General features: G+C 41.5%; 1 protein-coding gene across 2 annotated transcripts in view; it reads right to left on the bottom strand.

Moving 5' to 3' along the window:
- The window catches only part of sdk2b (sidekick cell adhesion molecule 2b), a 949,565-nt gene extending 930,052 nt beyond the window's left edge, over positions 1-19,513 (bottom strand). For both annotated transcript variants that reach the window (XM_043714747.1, XM_043714746.1), the window contains exon 1: positions 18,536-19,513. In XM_043714747.1, coding sequence (XP_043570682.1) covers positions 18,536-18,614 — 79 coding nt within the window. In that variant the 5' untranslated portion in view covers positions 18,615-19,513. The remainder of the gene's footprint in view (positions 1-18,535) is intronic.
- Positions 19,514-19,754: the final 241 nt, after the last annotated feature.

Raw genomic sequence — 19,754 nt, forward strand, 5'->3', positions numbered from 1 at the left:
GGCAGAAGATGAAGCGTTCTTCCTCCAGGCATCGGGTTGCTTGGATTTGGTGGTGGAGGAGGCCCATGTCTTGCATGTCTTTGGCAGACTGGAAGGGGGAACTGAAGTGGTCGGCCACAGGGCGGTGGGTTTGTTTGGTGTGTGTGTCCCAGAGATGTTCCCTGAAACATTCTGTGAGTTGGCATCCTAACTCCCCAATGTGAAGGAGACCACATTTACAGCAACGGCCACAGGGGATGAGGTGGGTGGATGCACAGGAAATTCTCTGCCTGATGTGGAAGGATCCTTTGGGGCCTTGGACAGAGGTGAGCGGGGAGATGTGGGTACAGGTTTTGCATCTCTTCCAGTGGCAGGGGAAGGTGCTGGGAGTGGAGGGTGGGTTGGTGGGTGGCATGGACCTAATGAGGGAGTGGTGGAGGGAGTGGTCTCTGCCGAATGCTGTAAGGGGTGGGGAGGGAAATATATCTTTGGTGGTGGGGTCTGATTGTAGGTGGCAGAAATGGCGGAGGATGATGTGTTCTATCCGGAGGTTATTGGGGTGGAAGGTAAGGACCAGGGGGTTCTATCCTAGTTGCAGTTGGCAGAGTGGGGTTCAAGGACGGAGGTGCGGGAAGTGGAAGAGATGTGCTGGAGAGCATTGTTGATCATGTGGAAGGTGAAGTTGCAGTCCTTGAAACAGGAGGCCATCTGGGATAAGTACCCCAGTTTCAGACCATTCAGTTAAATATTAAGAGTCTGCAAGTTGCTGGAGGTACTTAGCAAATCGTGTAGCAACCTCCTTATTTCCACATTGAACTGCACATGTTCCAATGCCAGATGTTGTCCTGATTAATTCATTTCAGCAGCAAAATCCAGGTTATTATTCACAAGGAGGTCAAAGGCAAGAATGGCTTCGATGCAAAGCAAACTGCAGACTGGTGTAAATTGGCCAGCAGGGTCTGGAGACTCACAGCTCCCAAATGCTTCTTAATTTCTGGATGATGTATGCAGTGATAATGATGTGTATTGTTGGCATTCTTATTTCTCCAGCAAGCGTTGACGCTGTGTTTTCCATCTTCCTCCTCTTTTTTCCATTCTATATTAAATTCTGCTTTTTGCTATTTATACCTGTCTTCTGACAGTGGACCCCATCCCAATAGATAATTTGTTCATTCCGCAGACATTGCTTGTCCTGTTAGTATTTCCAACACTTACTGTTCTTTTGTTTCATGACAAAAGGTGATTCAGCCTGTTGCTTATAAATATTTAATGCAAACTAATTTCATCCAGAATTTGTGGTTGTGATTCCCATTAAAATATTGCCAACAAATTACCTAATTTGATTCATTATCCCACAAGCATTCCTGGTGTGGAAATTTAATGTAAGGCAGGCCATGTAAGAAAAGCATTTGGGCAGCCAAAGATTAAGGCACAGTTAAGGGAAGTTAACTTTTTTAGGCTACATCATGAGCTCAACACTAAAATTGTGAAATAAAAAATCATTTCCCAGCATGGAAAATTCTCAATTTGGCTAATGCAGAATTTAATTTACATTTTCTTTTCTGTTCAGTAAGGTACTGAAGGGATATACTTTCGTAACTTTCTTTTCAATGGGACATCCTTTTATTTGAGGGTGGGGCTGCAGTAATCAAAAAACAAATCACCTCTTTTCCAACACTCTGGTACCATCCAGACAATTTGTGGTTATATATTTACAATTCTCATTAGTCTTTTTACACATTAATGGGAAGAAAGCACCACTGGCAAGGGCAGAATTATTCGTCATCCCTTGAGAAGATCGCGGTAAACCACTTTCTTGAACTGCTGTCATCCATGTAGTTCAGATACATCCACTGTGCTGTCAAGGAGTGTGTACTTACAGTGGTATATTTCCAAGTGAGGATGGTATATGACCCAGACAGGAACTTGTAGATGGTTAAACATCTGCCCTTGACCTTCAAGATGGCTGTGACTTTGTCAGATACTGTTGCATTTCTGCAGTGCATCTTGTATATGGTACCAGTTACTGTCGCTATGCACCAGTGGCAGAGCAAGTTAAAGTTTAGCGAAGTGGATAGGGTACCATCCAAGCAGGCTGCTTTTTCCAACACAGTATCATGCTTCCTGAGTGTTTTTCCACCTGCACATGCAACTTGAAAGTATTTCATTACACTCTTAATTTGTGCCCTATTGGTCCCAAAAGCCCCAGACCCTGGCCTATTCCTGTTCCACAGTATTTATATTTCTTGCCCAGTTAAGTTTCTAGTCAATGGTGACCCCCAGGATTTTGATAATGGAGGATTCAGCAGCTGTTGAATGTGCAAAGTAAATGATTAGAATCCTCCTGTTGGATATGTTCATTGCTTGGCTCTTAATGTGGTGTCAATGTTGAAGGAACAAGTGAGAAGACCCAAGATAGGGTGTGTAGTGCAAGATCACTACAGGGGCAGCATGGTGGCTCAGTGGTTAGCAATGCTGTCTCACAGCACCGGGACCCAGGTTCGGTTTCAGCCTCGGGCAATTGTCTGTGCTCCGGTTTCCTTCCACAATCTAAAGATGTGCAGGTTAGGTGAATTGACCATGCTAAAATTCCCCATAATGTTCATGGATGAGTAGGTTATGTACATTAGTCAGGGTAAATATTGGATGGGGAATGGGCCTGGATGGATTACTGTTTAGAGGGTTGGTGTGGGCTTGTTGGGCTGAAGGGCCTGTTTCCACACTGTACGGATTCTATAATCAATCACATTGTGTAATTTTAGATTACTTACAGTGTGGAAACAGGCCTTTCGGCCCAACAAGTCCACACCAATACTCCGAAGAGCAACCCACCCAGACCCATTCCCCTGCATTTACCCCTTTACCTAACACTACGGGCAATTTAGCATGGCCAATTCACCTAACCTGCACATTTTTGGACTGTGGGAGGAAACCCACGCAGACACGGAGAGAATGTGCAAACTCCACACAGACAGTTGCCTGAGGCGGGAATTGAACCCTGGTCTCTGGCACTGTGAGGCAGCAGTGCTAACCACTGTGCCACCGTGCCACCCACATTTGGGATGTTACTCATGCCTCCCTATACACTAACAGCTCAGAGGTGGAACGAATGGAGAGTGTCAAGCTCTTGCAAGTAGTCATCCACAACAAGCTTTCTTGGACTCTTCATGTGGATGCACCGGCTGCAAAGGCCCAACAACGTCTCCTCTTTCTCAGGCAGCTGAGAAAATTTGGCACGACGGCGAATACCCTTGCCAACTTTTAAAGGTGCGCCATCGAGCTGGATGTACCAGTACCTGGTATGGCAACAGTACCATTCAAGATCAGAGATGGTGACAGAGTGTGGTAAACTCTGCCCGGACGATCACAAATGCCAACCTCCCATCTACAGAATCCATCTACCGGCCCCACTGTCAAGGAAAGGCCACCAGCATTATTCCCTGGCAATGTTTTTCTACAACCTCGACCATTGGGGAGAAGGTACAGAAGCCTGAACACATGCACCAGCTGGTTTTGAAACAGTTTCTACCCTATGTTGCTAGAATACTGAATGGACTCACAAGCTCTTAACATTTGCCTGTACCTGTGTTTTTGTTTTTGCCGCTGTTTACCTATTATTTACTTTTCTATGCTACTGAACTCTGTGATCTGCCTGTATTGCTCGCAAGACAAAGCTTTTTACTGTGCCTCGGTACACGTGACAATAAATTCAATTCAATTCAATTCAACTATGAATTCTACATATTTAATGAATCCTGGAGAGTAATCCCAATGTCAAATTGGTAAACATTTGTCCTGCAGACCTATCAGCTTTAAGAGTCATCTTGATTAAAAACAATTCTTTCTACTGGGCTGCCAAGCCTCTGGTGGGAATTTTTAATCTACTATAGTGTCATAGCAACAAAATCTTTGTGCAGCATGTGATTTAATTAGGCAAAAAACATAATAGAACAACTAGTCTTTAAAATTAATCAAAATGTAATAGAATGGACTGCCTTATAACATAGAAAGGAAAGGTTTTCATCATACAAAATTAAATGCAAGAAACTGATTAAATAAAAAACATTTCTACAGCTGCATTTGTTTAGGTATTTCTTGCCTAATGATGTTAGCAGCTGAAACGACAATCAATTCCATTTATACCACATGCATAGTTTAAACAAGTAATATTAAGTTACTGTATCTGAAATTAATTATGATGCTGAATGTCATATTTAATCATAGATCCACAATTAGAATATCTGTCTGCTTGCTGAAGTTGGTGAACAGTGTACAGTTTACTGAAAAAAAATACAGAACCTTTGCCTTAAGTGTCAGTGAATTTGGCAGCAAAGCACGTTTTATTGACAAAAAGTCACCAGAGTGACTTAGCCGAAGCAGAGTGCCATAAAGGCCTTTATCTTAAATTGTGCATCATTCTACAAATATACGTTGAATTATACTTGAAACTTGAAACCATTGCATATTTTCTGATAGGCCTCTAAAAGGATGAAAGATGGTATACCTATTATGACCATTTTCTACTTCCTACACAATTAATGTGAAGCTTTGAGAAATACAATTTCTAGAATGCATATCTAAGCAATAATACTAAATGAAAAATAATAAGATTTAAGATTGTGCTGTTAATGAAAACAAAACATAGATTTGTAACTTGTATAGCTCAAGAAATAGAGATAATACTTTAAGTCTTTAACTTCTGCTAATATAATGTGAAATACAAAAATGTTTTTAAGGTAAAGTAGAATTATTACAGCCAAAAGGGAAAATGTTCAAATGTTTAGAGTGAAGGTCTGATTAAATGACATGTATCCTTCATTCTTTCAGTGCTGGTGTCTTACCTTCATCTCAGGAATCTTGTCTACGAAGACCTGGGGCCAGAAAATCAGAAGCCACTGCTGCAAGGTCAGAAATCCTGCACACTTAAAAGTAACATTCATTGAGAAAGCTCAAAATTCCTCTCTGAAGGCAAAATAAGTCAGACGCTTTTCTTAGAAAGAGCATCAATGGGAATTTTCAAAGATTCTCATTACACAACAAGCCAATACTTTGAAACAATACGTAGTAAATCAATCATTTTCCTTCCAACTGGAGAGAAAACTCTACACATTAACAGCACAGAGGTGGAACAAGTGGAGAATGTCAAGCTCCTGGGAGTGGTCATCCTCAACAAGCTTTCTTGGATTCTTCATGTGAACGCACTGGTTACAAAGGTCTAACAATTTTCTTCCCGACCTCTCCGCCCCCACCCCAGTCTGACCTATCACCCTCACCTTGACCTCTTTCCACCTATCACATTTCCGACGCCCCTCCCCCAAGTCCCTCCTCCCTACCTTTTATCTTAGCCTGCTGGACAAACTTTCCTCATTCCTGAAGAAGGGCTTATGCCCGAAACGTTGATTCTCCTGTTCCCTGGATGCTGCCTGACCTGCTGCGCTTTTCCAGCAACACATTTCCAGCTCTGATCTCCAGCATCTGCAGACCTCACTTTCTCCTCTTTTCTTCCTCAGGCAGCTGAGGAAATTTGGCATGACGGTGAATACCCTTGCTAACTTTTATAGGAGCGCCATCAAGAGCATTCTGTCTGGATGTGTCACTACCTGGTATGGCAACTGTATCATTCAAGATTGGAGGTGGTTACAAAGCATGGTGATCTCGGCCCGGACGATCACAAATGCCAACCTCCCATTTATAAAATCTATCTACCAGGCCCACTTTCAAGGAAAGACCGCCAGCATTCTCAAAGATCCATCCCACCCTGACAATGTTTTTCTACAACCTCTACCATTGGGGAGAAGGTACAGAAGCCTGAACACATGCACCACCTGGTTTCGAAACAGTTTCTACCCTACTGTTGCTAGAATACTGAATGGACTCACAAACTCTAAACATTCACCTGTACCTGTGTTTTTGTTTTTGCCACTGTTTACCTATTATTTACTTATCTGTGTTACTTAACTCTGTGATCTGCCTATATTGCTCGCAAGGCAAAGCTTTTCACTGTGCCTCGGTACATGTGACAGTAAATTCAATTCAATTCAAATCAATTCAAATTTTGAAGCAGAAGAAAAAAAAAAGTCAAAGTAGCTCAAAAGAGACATGTAGTTTAATATTTAATCAGGAGTAACAATTCTTTGGCACTTTATTATCTTTATTTCTACTGAACATTCAATAAGGTATGTGACTGACATTTAGTTCTAATTATGCCTTACAGCCAAAACTAAAATAGTGTTTCCATGGATCCAGAGCACTTCCAACACCTCAGTGTGCAACAGATCAAATGCATTCAAGTATCACACCAGATGTTTGCTCCACAGAGACATTAAATTTTAATATACTTTTAAAGTAAATGACTGTGATTCCTGTTGCTTCTTTTTTAATCAATGGACTTACTCATGTAATTACACACATCAAACTGCTGTAGATGAATCAATAATCATTTGAAGCAGAAAGTTAAATAATTTGATTGGATTTCAATATAAGACCTCAGCTGAGATTTAAAGAGAAATTTCCAGCTAAATGAATAGAATTCTGGTAGAAATCATGCAATATCCTAAGCTGCTGGCAACAGCATTATTACCATTCAAAACTGCTGGTTGCTTGATTACTGTTTTAAGACAGTACCCATTCTTCTTGGAGGCTACGTCCATATCAGACTATAGAATTAAAATGTCAACCTTCCAGTGACTGAGATCAAATATATTCAGACAATCTTGACCCAGATTCCCAGTGGACACGACATCACAGCACAGCAGTCAGTGCAGGGATTGGGAAATTACAAACGCTTAATATGTCAATACCAACTAGGGAATCTTGCTCAATGGGGGGAATTTAATGACGTCTGTATGGGGAGCTTGGTAGTGTGGGGGCTTTTAATCAATGGATATCCCACAGCCTTCCCACCTTCAGCCCAAATAAGTCCATATCAGGAAGGCCAATGTTCAGCCCTCTTACTCTGCTGCCAATTGAGGTCCTGAAGGTTCAATTAACACAATTTAAAGTGGCTTGTTCACAGTCACTGCTATTAACCTGTTGGAAAACTGGAGCCTTCTCATGCAAGAAGCACAACAAAGCTTGTCGGACAAGCAAGCCCTGCCATTGTTACTTGTGGGCTCCCGGAGGTCAGGGTCAGACATTAAAAGGCATTTTGCACCTGATCAAAGGCCTCAGCATCATGTGTAAGGGAAACGATTGAGAACAACATGCCTGCAATACTGCCAATGTCCCCTCCTCACATGATCCCTCCTTTGTGACCTTGCTGCCATCATCATTCACCTGTGTGATCCAGAGACTATTGTCAGCCTGAGAGAGATACCACTTCCCCAGTGAAGCAGTTCTGATTGCCAACTGGAACTACCATCTCTGAGGCCTCCATCCCAGGAAAGGCCTGCTACTGTCCAGTTAGGTGTCTGAGTGGGACTCTTCAGCCAGAAAGCAAAGCCCCCATTGCTTTCATTACAATCCAGGACAGAGAAAATTCTATTGAGACTCAAACTGAGTTACGCTGTAAAATTTTACCAAGCCCATTACGTTGGTCAGATTTAACTCTATTTTCTGATATTACTCTTCATCCGACAAAGGTGTCATTATCATGTTAAGTAACTCCACTATCAGTGTGGCTAATGTCAGGAACAGTATACTATTAGAATCACAGCTTTGCTTAAACAGTGTTTGGCCCATATTAAAATGATGTTTTATATGTAATATTGATTGGAGGACTTAAGTTTTGAAGAATTATAGAAAAGGTATTTAGTTCAGGTTTAATAAGCATACCTGAAAATGTTTCTTTAAAAGGAAGTCATTGTAAGTTCAGTGACTTGCTTGGCAAGGTTCTTGTTTCACAGAACTGAGTTGGAGGAAAGTGTGCTAAGAACAAGCTGCCAAACTGATCTCTCTCATTTCTGAGAAGAAAACACTCTAGTTGAGTTTAGGGTGAAACCTATTTGTTTTGTTTTGAAAGACAGAAAATCTCAAGATTCTAATTCCTGAGAAAGCTGCATCTGCCAGACATTGAAGACAAACGTACATGGTTAGTAACTTGACCACATGCATCAAAACATCACAGCAACAAACCCTGGAAAACATTGATTTTACCCTTTTACCTTTCAAAAATAAGCAAGTTGCTGAAATATTATTCTTCAGAAATCTAATATCTGAACAGAAATCTGTTTTTCTCTTTTTCTGAAGAGTGACAATGTAGTGTTCATGTTTGTTTTAGTGAAATATAGAGTGATAAGTATTTATACTTCGATATTACTGGCTGCATTTATTAACCAATTATTGCAACTTTATTAAATAAGTTTTGTTGTATTATTTTATTTTTATTAAGAAACATGATTGAGAGTTTTTTTTTGTTTAAAACCTGATATAGAAATGTAGTTAATTTTTCATTTGGTATCTGAAAAGGGTATTTTCATTTTGCACAGTGACTACTGGGGGAGAGGGACAAGAGTGATGGTGCACTCCTCCAGTCTGAGTCTTAACACACACAGTAGGTGTGTGCTGGTAGTTGGTGTTACAATGCCATCTAGATTGCTCTCTTCTGAGTAATGAAATTGAGAAATTGATTAGAATTGAATGTAAGGTCTAATGAATAGTACTTGCCAGAGAAATGATTTGTGTGGCAACAAAGGAAATAAAAAGTGTAGCCATGCAACAGAGTATCCCCACGATTCACATAAATTCTAATAATGTCACCGAGGATTTAAAAATTAGAAAAAAAAGTAGACAATTTTGAAAAAAATCAGAATATGGATCTGATTAGCTAATTAAAAGGTTTGAAATTAAAATAAAGTCAGAGTTTAAACACAAATTTGCTTATACATAACATATTGTTGATTACAATTTTAAAAAAAGTTTCTGAAATGGTGTTGTGAATAAAACTTTGGCTTTTACAGAAATAGAAGTAGCAATGGATAGGAGTGAAAGAAATTAAAGTATGTTAACTCTAGTTATTCTTTATACTGCTGTTGATTTTGGGGTCAAATCAACATCTGTGCCTTAGTTTACTATTCACTTGCTTGTGTCCCAAAACCTTCCTCACTTACTGAGGTCTGTTATGATAAAATTACAGAACATATATACACCAAATAAGGAATCCACTTCATACTTTATAAACCTACTGTTTCATCACTTCCTGTATCAAAAGCTATATCAAATCTCTGACTGCCAAATAAAGGTATTAAACAGGAAAAAAAATGTACGGTAGCAAGAGATCCTCCACTGTCAATCAAATGTAACTATTTTCCTGGAAAAGTTAAAGAATAATAATTGTGACGTACACATTGATCCTACGTATTAATTTGGTCACTCTTTTCTTTTCATTCTGCCAATCACTTCAGCTGTTTCACCTAACAAGCGCTTTGAAAACATAACCTGAATATATACAACTAATGCATAGATTTCAAAATAATTTATAAACTGCAAGAACATATGACAAAGCCCAAAGTAGCAGGCTGTGTTTACTATCTTTATTGCATTAAAAGTCTTACATCTACGCACACTCTGTCAAAATCTTTTTGTGGTTGTGTTTTGATCGAACTTTTGTGTAAACTTCCCCTTTATAAACTTCTAGGTCCACATCTATAATGCAAACTACTCAAATAAGCTTGTCACGCAGTAATTATGTCCTCCCACCTGTGGTTTCTCTGTTACTTCTCGGTGTTCCATCTTGCAGCTACCCAGCCTGTTGAATATTCTAACCACCTACCCTGTGATATTAAAATTTCTGTCCATTTTGTTGATCAAGAGAACTGAACAGCATCTTACCGCAATCTTGATCCAGTTATCTCCATTCTCTAACCCACTTGAGTCAAAGACTATATTATCTCTATTCTTGTGTGCAATGTCACAAAAGATCAACTTGTGGAAACAAACAATCTTACCAACAAATTTAGACAATACATAGTTATTCCTCTTTTTTATTGAAGCTGCTTCCATTTCAATACTTTATTATTTCTTGGTTACCATAGCCCTAGAGTCTGCTCTGTTATTAGACAGAGCCAATTTGTGACAATGTTAGCTTGATGGTAACTATGCCTCAGGTAAGGGGTGAGGCTGAGAACGCACAACATTCACAGTGATTCCAGCCAGTACAGGAATTGGACCCATACTATTGGTGTCATGCTTCATTGAAAACTAGCCTTCTGGTCAACTGAACTATCAAACCATCAAAATTTCTTCCCTGGTTTCTAATGCCAAAAAAAAATTACCTCTTGAAACAGATTATTCCTTGATCATGAATCATTGGTATTAAAAACTGTATTGCATATTTTTATTTGTTTTGCAGATGCTTCGCACTTAGAGTCATAGAGTCATAGAGATGTACAGCATGGAAACAGACCCTTCGGTCCAACCTGTCCATGCCGACCAGATATCCCAACCCATCTCGTCCCACCTGCCAGCACCCGGGCCATATCCCTCCAAACCCTTCCTATTCATATACCCATCCAAATGCCTCTTAAATGTTGCAATTGTACCAGCCTCCACCACATCCTCTGGCAGCTCATTCCATATACGTACCACCCTCTGCGTGAAAAAGTTGCCCTTTGGGTCTCTTATTTATCTTTCCCCTCTCACCCTACACCTATGCCCTCTACTTCTGGACTCCCAATCCCAGGGAAAAGACTTTGTCTATTTATCCTATCCATGCCCCTCATAATTTTGTAAACCTCAATAAGGTCACCCCTCTGCCTCCAACGCTCCAGGGAAAACAGCCCCAGCCTGTTCAGCCTCTCCCTGTAGCTCAGATCCTCCTACCCTGGCAACATCCTTGTAAATCTTTTCTGAACCCTTTCAAGCCCATTGGTCCAGCTGGTCAAGATTCTGTTGTAATCTGAGGTACCCTCTTCACTGTCCACTGCACCTCCAATTTTGGTGTCATCTGCAAACTTACTAACTGTACCTCTTATGCTCACATCCAAATCATTTATGTAAATGACAAAACGTAGAGGGCCCAGCACCCATCCTTGAGGCACTCCACTGGTCACAGGCTTCCAGTCTGAAAAACAACCTCCACCACTACCTTTGAGCCAGTTCTGTATCCAAATGGCTAGTTCTCCCTGTATTCCATGAGATCTAACCTTGCTAATCAGTCTCCCATGGGGAACTTTGTCAACCGCCTTACTGAAGTCCATATAGATCACATCTACTGCTCTGCCCTCATCAATCTTCTTTGTTACTTCTTCAAAAACTGAATCAAGTTTGTGAGACATGATTTCCCATGCACAAAGCCATGTTGGCTATCCCGAATCAGTCCATGGTTCTTTGTGGTTATTTTAAATTATTGGTGTTGACAAATTCCACACACTTACACCCCGAAAGAAATTGTTTCCAACAAGTAACACAGCAGCTCAATGATCTCTATTGTGCTGCAAGCTTATTTTCAATCACTGATATATTTTCAACAAGTAAATTGAGATCCATTACTTACCTCCCATTATGTTTGCTAACATACAATTGGAAATCTCTGAAGTCCTCTGTCCCTTTCTTGTTTATTTTCAACTTTTGCATTTCCTTCAGAAACATGTAATGCTTTAGGGGACAACAACTGCACTAATAGTACAAAAACAGAGCTAGAGACTCCCCAGAGGTTTATTATCAAAATGAGTAAAATCCCTCAAATGAATACACTACATGTGCTGCAGACAGACAAACTGTGGAGCTAACTGCAGACATACCAACAGAGTAGAAGATGATACAAACAATGCTGACAACATGCTAATTTTACCTTTTACACCAGCTTGATTAAGTGTCAGACAGTTACTTTTGAAGTTGAATATTTCATCAATTGTTGAACTAATTAACAATAAATCTGATTACATCTGCAATCCCTATCAAGCAATAACGCACAGCTGTCACACTGAACAAACTTCAGATTGAAGTCAACAGCAGATTATAATTTGAAGAACAAGATCTAAACTGTACATCATTTCACTCCCTATAAACTGGAATGTTCAAAAGTATTGCTTGATTAATTTATAGTCAAAGAAATTGCTCCATTTTATATCTCGTCACCTTTCCTCAAGCTTAGAATATATGATAACTGAGAGGACATTAGTTTAAATCCATTGTTGCAACTAGTGGGACTGAATTTAAAAAACATAATAATTTATAACATTACCACGAATGATGCTCAACTGTTGCAATTCGGCTTTCGTTGATGTCCTTGAGAGAAGGAAAATTGTCACACCTACTCAATCTAGTAGTCACACAAGTCCTCTTTATCTGACTCTTAATGCAGTTGTGCAGTGTGGCTAAGGTTACCATGAAGAACTCTCCTTCTTAGCCTCTCCCATCACCAGAGGCATTGTGACCCCAGGTTAAACCACCACCAGTTGTCTCTGTCTAATGAGACAGCAGCCATATGATCTGATAGGACTGTGGTGATTTTAATGCAGTTGGGCAATACATAGTTCCTCATCAGTTGCATTTGCATCCCCAAGAACACATGAAGAAAAACTGCAGCTAATTATAAATGGAATCTTTACATGTCAGGCATCTGCGACCATGTATAAATTATTTATCTTAAGGACTGAATGGGACAAATCAATATCAATAAGCAATTACGATCATTTTGTGGGTTCACGTTTTTGCTTGGCTTCAAAAGTTAGACTTGAATTTGTTTAACAATTCTACAGGTGCTTTCTTGGAACCCCCATGTGTCTTCGTAAAGTGGACATGTCCAATAAAATTGCAATGAAATGTCTTTCACTTTTAGTTTGATGGGATTGTAGGTTTCAAGCCATGGAATTCCTCCAATGAGAAATCTATGCATGTACAAACGTTGATGTTGAGGTGGTGTGATTATGTATTTTTAAAACTCCAATGCTTATGAATGCCAGCCATGGATCAGTTGGTAGTGCTCTTGCTTCTAAATAAAGTTGCAGGTTCAAGTCCCATTCCACAACTTCAGCAGAAATACTAAGACTGACTCATGTGGTACTGTGGGAATTATACACTATCAGAAGTGCTGACTTTCAGAGGACATATTAAACTGAAGCCTCACCTTCCATCTTGGGTGAAGGAGAAGATCTCACGGGACTATTTCAAAAAAGGAGAATTATCTCCCAAGCAACAAAATAAAGCCATATTGCTGTTTGCGAGGGCTCCCTGTGCAACAACTAGCTGCCACATTTCCTACACTTTAACAGCAACTGTACTTCAAAAATAATTAATTGGCTCTAAAAATGCTGACTTATTCACTATAGTTAAAGAAAAAAAGCCATCTTGTCAAACACAAAGACATTTCTATGTTATTTTTATCTGTACTGGATGCAAAGAACGAGTGATAATACATTTATAATAGTGATATTCTTGCCTTCTCCAGTTCCAAACTCAAAAAAGTGTATTCTTCAAAACAGCCATTTTAAACATGAATCTTTGATGTTTAAAATTACATTGCCAATTTTTCAATTTGTTTTGCAGATGCTCAGTACTTCTCTGTGTAGTCTCCATGCAAGTCTGCTTTTCATTTTTAAACATGCTGCATGGTGGACTGGCAGATGCTCTGGTGTTGCCCTGGAGGCAGAGGTGAAATTTAAAGTCAAGTACCGGGAAACTGGAGGTACAATCATTCTTGGGATCATCTTAATATTCACTTTTCTTTCAAACCAGTTTCTTTTAAACTACAAATCTTCAAATAAAGAAGCATAAGATATAGATCCAAGAATTGTGGACTCTTCCTCTGGTTTTCTCATTGCTTTTGGAATGTCTATCATAAAGGTGTACAACATGAAAACTGAATTTACTTTGACTTACAGCTACCCCTAAATCATGGCTGTTATTGCATCGTGACTATATATGTCCTGAGTCACTTTGTAATTGGAAGGTCAAAGTTGAAAAATTGAGATAAGCATTGATGCTAAAATGTGGCAACATACAAGATAAACAGCACCCTCCTGCATAAAAGGATGTTTTGCAGGCTATCTGAGTTAACAGATCTTCAAAGGTTTATTTTGCTTATGCAGATACATGTTTAAATGTTTTTGAAGACCTCCCCAACCACACATGCCTATAACTCTTGTGTGCACCATATTCCTGTTATTCAGTGTAACATGCACAAGATATTATTTTATTTCATCTGGTTTGTGAAACAAAACTATTATTTTCTTGTTGATGTACAGATAATCAGGCCACTGCCAAATCAATAAACAATGGAAGCAGTTGAGAAATACATCACCCAGCAAAACAAGCAGCGTAGAGAGCATATTAAGGTACTGATTCAATACAGCCTGAGCTGAGCTAGCTGATCAAGGAATTCACTGAAAATGTACATCTGTAAACATCATCTAAGAATACCACTGGAATGGAATTTGCCATCATTAGCAAAGCTATAATGGCCACCTCTGATCTCAAAAAAAGCTGTTCACAAAGCTCCAGCAATCCCTGTGATGTGGATTTCCCATTTCCCCTTTGACACAAATCAAGGGGATCCCCAGGCAACAGCAGTCCTGATATTAACGCACAGTGTAAGCAGCCAACTGCACTGAAGTATTTTTTTTATTGACAGCAAATCAGTGTGTAAAAAAAGCACACCTTCAATTTCCATTCATATTTTGTGTAGCAATTTTAAGCCTTATTTGATGAGATTTTAATGGTGATCTGAATAATGACGATTACTGAACATCAGATTTTCTCTGAAAGTTTTTTTTGTGAATTGTTGCTAAATGTCTGCAATATAATGAGTGAAAAGATTTTCTAAAAAAATCTGCACAAAGGAAATAAAAATAAACAATTTATAATAAAGTTTCTTCTTGTATTTCAGTTTTTTCCTTAACATTTCTGTATACGTTCTCATCCTTAATTTACACTGTGCATTTTTTTTGTGTTTTATTGGTATATTTAACTTCTCCGCGAGCTGCCGGTGGGGATCCATTAATGTCATTGACTGTGTAAACAGCTCCATGAAATCTTGCCCTGAAACTTGGTTTTACTAAGCTCTAAGATTCCTGATGAAGAGCTTATGCCCGAAGCGTCGATTCTCCTGCTCCTCGGATGCTGCCTAACCTGCTGTACTTTTCCAGCAACACACTCTCGACTCTGATCTCCAGCATCTGTAGTCCTCACTTTCTCCTTCGTAACTAAGCTCTAACTCAATACCCATCCAGAAATGTAAAGGTGTTACCATAGAAAGCACTAGATTTCTCGATGCAGCTTTCTTTGATATTAGGATGGACTGCCCTAGCTTCGCTAATGAACACAAAATCCAGGACACTAGCGATTTCTGGATTTTTGTTTAAGTGTGCATTGTTCTGCGCATGAGCAGACACGCGAAATTCAATGTTTCAGTGGGTTGGTAAGAATGGACATGGACAGCTTCCCTGTCATTACCAGTGCAGAAGCTGAGCCCCTCTGTCCTCGGACTGTCAAAGTGCCTATCAGCTCACTACCTGCCCTCACTGTCTGTGCTCAGCCATCAAGAATGACATTTCAGTTAGGTCTGGCAGGAGTGTGTGGCACTGCATCCCAACAGGGGGCATTAAGCAGAGATGGGGACAACGGGAGATAAAGCAAAAGCAAAACTATGATATTTAAAGGGGTACAATGAATGACAGATGTCTTCCCAATACTAATAGATTTAGACCAGAAGGATTTATTTTTCATTAAGCATATTTCAGAAGACACACTGCCTTCAGAAAACCATACACCAGCTGACCAGGAATGGTCAGGTTTCCTTATCTTCCATTATTTCTAATTTTGAGCAAAGCCCCTCACTTCACAGCAATGTGATCAGATATATCTTTTATTTTCAATCTTTCAGTAGGAAAGCTCTATTCACGGGCAGATCCGCACAAAATGTGTATCATTTCTACTCGAAAAATAACAAAAATGGTCTGAACTTTAATACAGACAACATCAGAATACTAAGGACCTAATTAAATCTGTCGAAGTAAATAAGTCAGTCCAGATAACCTTTGTTAAAATAGTTGTTTACTTTTTTTTTCAAAGCAAAAGTCCTCGCCGACAAACATTTGACAGGGAGATCAGCACAATTGGTATAAATGAATATTTCATGCATATAGATTACAGGAGATGGGACATAAATAAGTTCAAAATCGAACAATGCCACACATTACCCTATGACAAATGTCAAAACGGCCGCCTACCTGTTGTACTGTAGAGTCAGTGACTCATGGTCACAGACATCTTTTCCCAACGTTTACCAAAGGCTGCAATTACCAACGTCAAGCACTATACAGCAGCAATCACATTGTTACTAATCTACAGCAGTTTTAATTGGTGCCTAGCAAAATCAATACCTCTACTTTGTGCTTCCGTGACTTTTGTTGTAAGCTCAACGGAATTATTCCCTTGGGGAAATCTAAAATGAAACCTACAAATGTCCATATGTAAAGCCGCTAAAAAGGCCAATGACGCCCATTGTAATTTTCAAAACTTCAGAAGCCAACTGCAAGAACGCTCACTTTATGGAGCATAGCAGTCAGTCAACTGAAGTCTGACAAAAGGGGATGCTGAAGAGTCCTGTACAATTGGAGTCTCCGTCCTGGAAAACCAATGACCTGGAACATGTTGTCTAACACTACAGCGATTTGAAACGCCTTCAAAAGGATTCCTCTGTTTCACGGTGAATGCCCGACCTTAGCTCAGCTTTCAGAGGATGTGTTTGAGGCACAGCCTTCCCTTTCGCTCGCTTCCTCTGTCATTGCCTGGTGTACTCATTTACCCATTTTGCTAACTCTCATCCCACGTCCTTACATGTCTCTGGGAGTTCGGAGCCAACATGATCCCAGGGTAAGCCGACACCTCCCATGGGAACATGTGCCTTGTAAGATATCACGCAATCTGCTAACATGCTTGGCCATCGTTCCATTCCCTTCTGGAAAACCACTGTTGCCTCATTGTGCAGGTAGCCCGGACGGAAAGCATCCTCACAGCTATAGCATCCTAGCTGCGCAGGAAAAGTTTGCATCGCCACATCTATTCTGGAGCAGGAACAGTTCAATCTTAGCTTTTCAGCACAAAAGCCAAGGTTAAACACCGTCTCCAAACTAGACCCATTCTGCGATCGGCAGGACACTGTGCCCCTCCAAACACCCTGATGGGCAGTCTCTTTCAAACCTAAGGAACCCCGAATTCGACCAATTCGAAACTCGTTAAAAATCACACAACACCAGGTTACAGTCAAACAGGTTTATTTGGAGGCACTCGGCTACAACCTGGTGTTGTGTGGTTTTTAACTTTGTCTAGCCCAGTCCAACCCCAGCTCCTCCAAATCAACTCGAATCTAATATGTGGAAAGTTTCTCTTTGGATTCCGTATTTAAAAACACCGATTCTCAGTCCACTTTCCTCAGGGCGTGCTCGAACTAACGCAGTCATGAAAGGACAGCCGGATAGATGCAGTCACAGGCTCTCTCCCCAAACCTCTGACAGTCAACTGTTTACAAGTCAGGCATCCGCTGTCAGAAAATAAAACCCACCGGAAAACCTCATTGCACCGAGAATGTTCCAATTTATAATGGGTCAGCTTTAAGAGGGTGGCATTTGCACTTTCGAAAAGGTCACTTATCAATTTTATAATCGTCCAAACATTGAAGTGTCTGGGTTCAGCATAATGTTGGCAGCGGATGTGGTCAAACCACCGCAATAATGAATGAGTTCGGCGTTTGTTCATATTTCAAACAGTGAGATGAAAGCAGACGGAAGAAACGTGCTGCATTTCCAACTGAAACAGGGTGAGAAACGTGCACAGCAGTGCCCATCATTTGCTCAAGAGAAAATCCGCCACATTCTGCCAGTAACTAATCTTCACCCAACACGATTGAACTGATCTGCTTTTGATAGCAGTCGTTTTATGTTCAAAAGACGTGACAGATCGATACAGAAATCGAGAGGAACTATCACTCCCCCCCCCCCCCCATTGACACACATACACAATTAACTACAACCGAGTGACTTCTATTCTGTTCCAGCTCATTTCCATATCCCTCGCTCATTCAGTGCTGTAACCATAACTCGATGGGTTAACCACCCGATTTCCGATTAGCTGCCCCAGCTGCCTTGCTCGCCTCTGCATTCCCATTCCCACTCTGCGTTCCCTGAATACCTTGGCCGCCAAGTTAGTCTTTTGCCGACTTTCTACTTCGTTAGACGAGAGATCGACATTTGCACCAACTCCGCCGCGTGTTTTCCACCCCCAACTTCGATCATTGTTTCATGACACCTTCATGCATTATTCTTTTTAAACACACACGCACACACACACACAAATCCACTGGGTCGCATTAAGCAGATTTCTCTGTTTATTCGCAGGTGTCGGTCTTCTCATTATTCTCCCTCGCCTTAACCTCTCAACCACCTCGAGAAAACTGTCAAAAACTCATGAACGCTTTAGGATATCTCCGGAACTGCCCGCTTCCACCGTGATATTTGAACATATATCAGCATTGCACCAGATTACTTCCCCCCCCGTGCAAAACAAAAACAAATAGCGGCTGTAAATTCAGTCCCACAGCAACAACAAAATTTATGGAGTGACCTGGCCACAGAGGGACTCCCAAATTCAACCCAGCTGTCAAATGAACCGTCTCTCCTACCTTGTGCTCGCGTTGCTGCCCTGTTCAGAAGTAAAAAAGCCACCAAAAGGCAGGTCTCCGGCACGGGCTTCCTCCACATTGTCAAATTGCAGCTCGGAAAGACAAAACCTTCCCGTTCTCCCAGGTAGATCCTGTCCGCATCCACAAAACCCCTGCAGTTGGTGGAGGGCGAGGTGCGGCTGGGGTGGGTGGAGGGCGAGGTGGGTGGTGCTGATGGTAGAGAGAGCCCCCTCAGCACCTCCCCCCAGACCCCAGCCCAGGGCAGCGGCGGAAAGAACGGAGATCTCAGTCCCCGGTGCTGTCAGGCACACAGGCAGACAGAGAGAGAGAGAGGGTCAAACCAAATCCTGGGAGCCTCCTGAACCCGACACAGCCCTCCGCCTCTCCCGGAGTAAAACCCTTCACAAGCTTCAGACCGGACATCAAACTTGCTCAAAACTTCCAGGCACTCATTGAAATGCGAAATTTTGGTGAAATTAAATAAAAACTTGTACACAGCCAAACTCCCCCGCTCCACTTTTAATCCGTGTGTTGCAATTGATGGGGGTCTTGCTTCTGTCAAAGTGGCTCCAGACTGGCTTTAGTTTGATGGCTTTCTTTTCTTTTAATATATAAACTTTTTTTGCTGTAGCTGAAGAACTTGCAACCTCTCCATCCAAGGAGCTAATTGCTGTTCTGAAGTGATGCTGGGCAGGGGGAGGTTGCAAAGAGGGAAAGTTTGGCCGGATCGAGTGAAGGGGGAGATCCCTCTCTGTATCTCCAACAGCCCCCACCCTCCTCCTCCTGTTACAGGGAGAGACAATCTGGGAAAGGTTGGCACGCAGGAGGGAGGGTGGGGGATTGGGTGTGCTTTGGGGGGGGAGGGGGAGATGGTGTGGAGTGATCGCTGCTGCAATCCTTCTTCCTCCCTCTCCTCCTCCTGCTGCTGCTGCTCCACACCAGGAGACTCTCAGACCGTGCGTCCGCTGCTACTGCTGCTGCTGCTGCCTCCGCTGGCTGCTGCCTATCTCCCGGGCTCCTGTCAATCACCAGCCCCAGGCACCGCCCCCTCCCCTTGCCTCGCCCCGCCCCGCCTCGCCCATCTCCTCCTTCACCCTGCGGCGCGCGCTCGCGTGAGCCAAGGGAGCGCGCGCTCCCCCTGCCACCCCCGCGCATGACGCGCCCTCGCCTCTCCAGATCTCGCTGCCCAGCAGCGCCACCTGGGCGCGGCGCGGGGAAG

The sequence above is a fragment of the Chiloscyllium plagiosum genome, chromosome 24 (assembly GCF_004010195.1).
Source record: "Chiloscyllium plagiosum isolate BGI_BamShark_2017 chromosome 24, ASM401019v2, whole genome shotgun sequence".
Taxonomy (NCBI): domain Eukaryota; kingdom Metazoa; phylum Chordata; class Chondrichthyes; order Orectolobiformes; family Hemiscylliidae; genus Chiloscyllium; species Chiloscyllium plagiosum.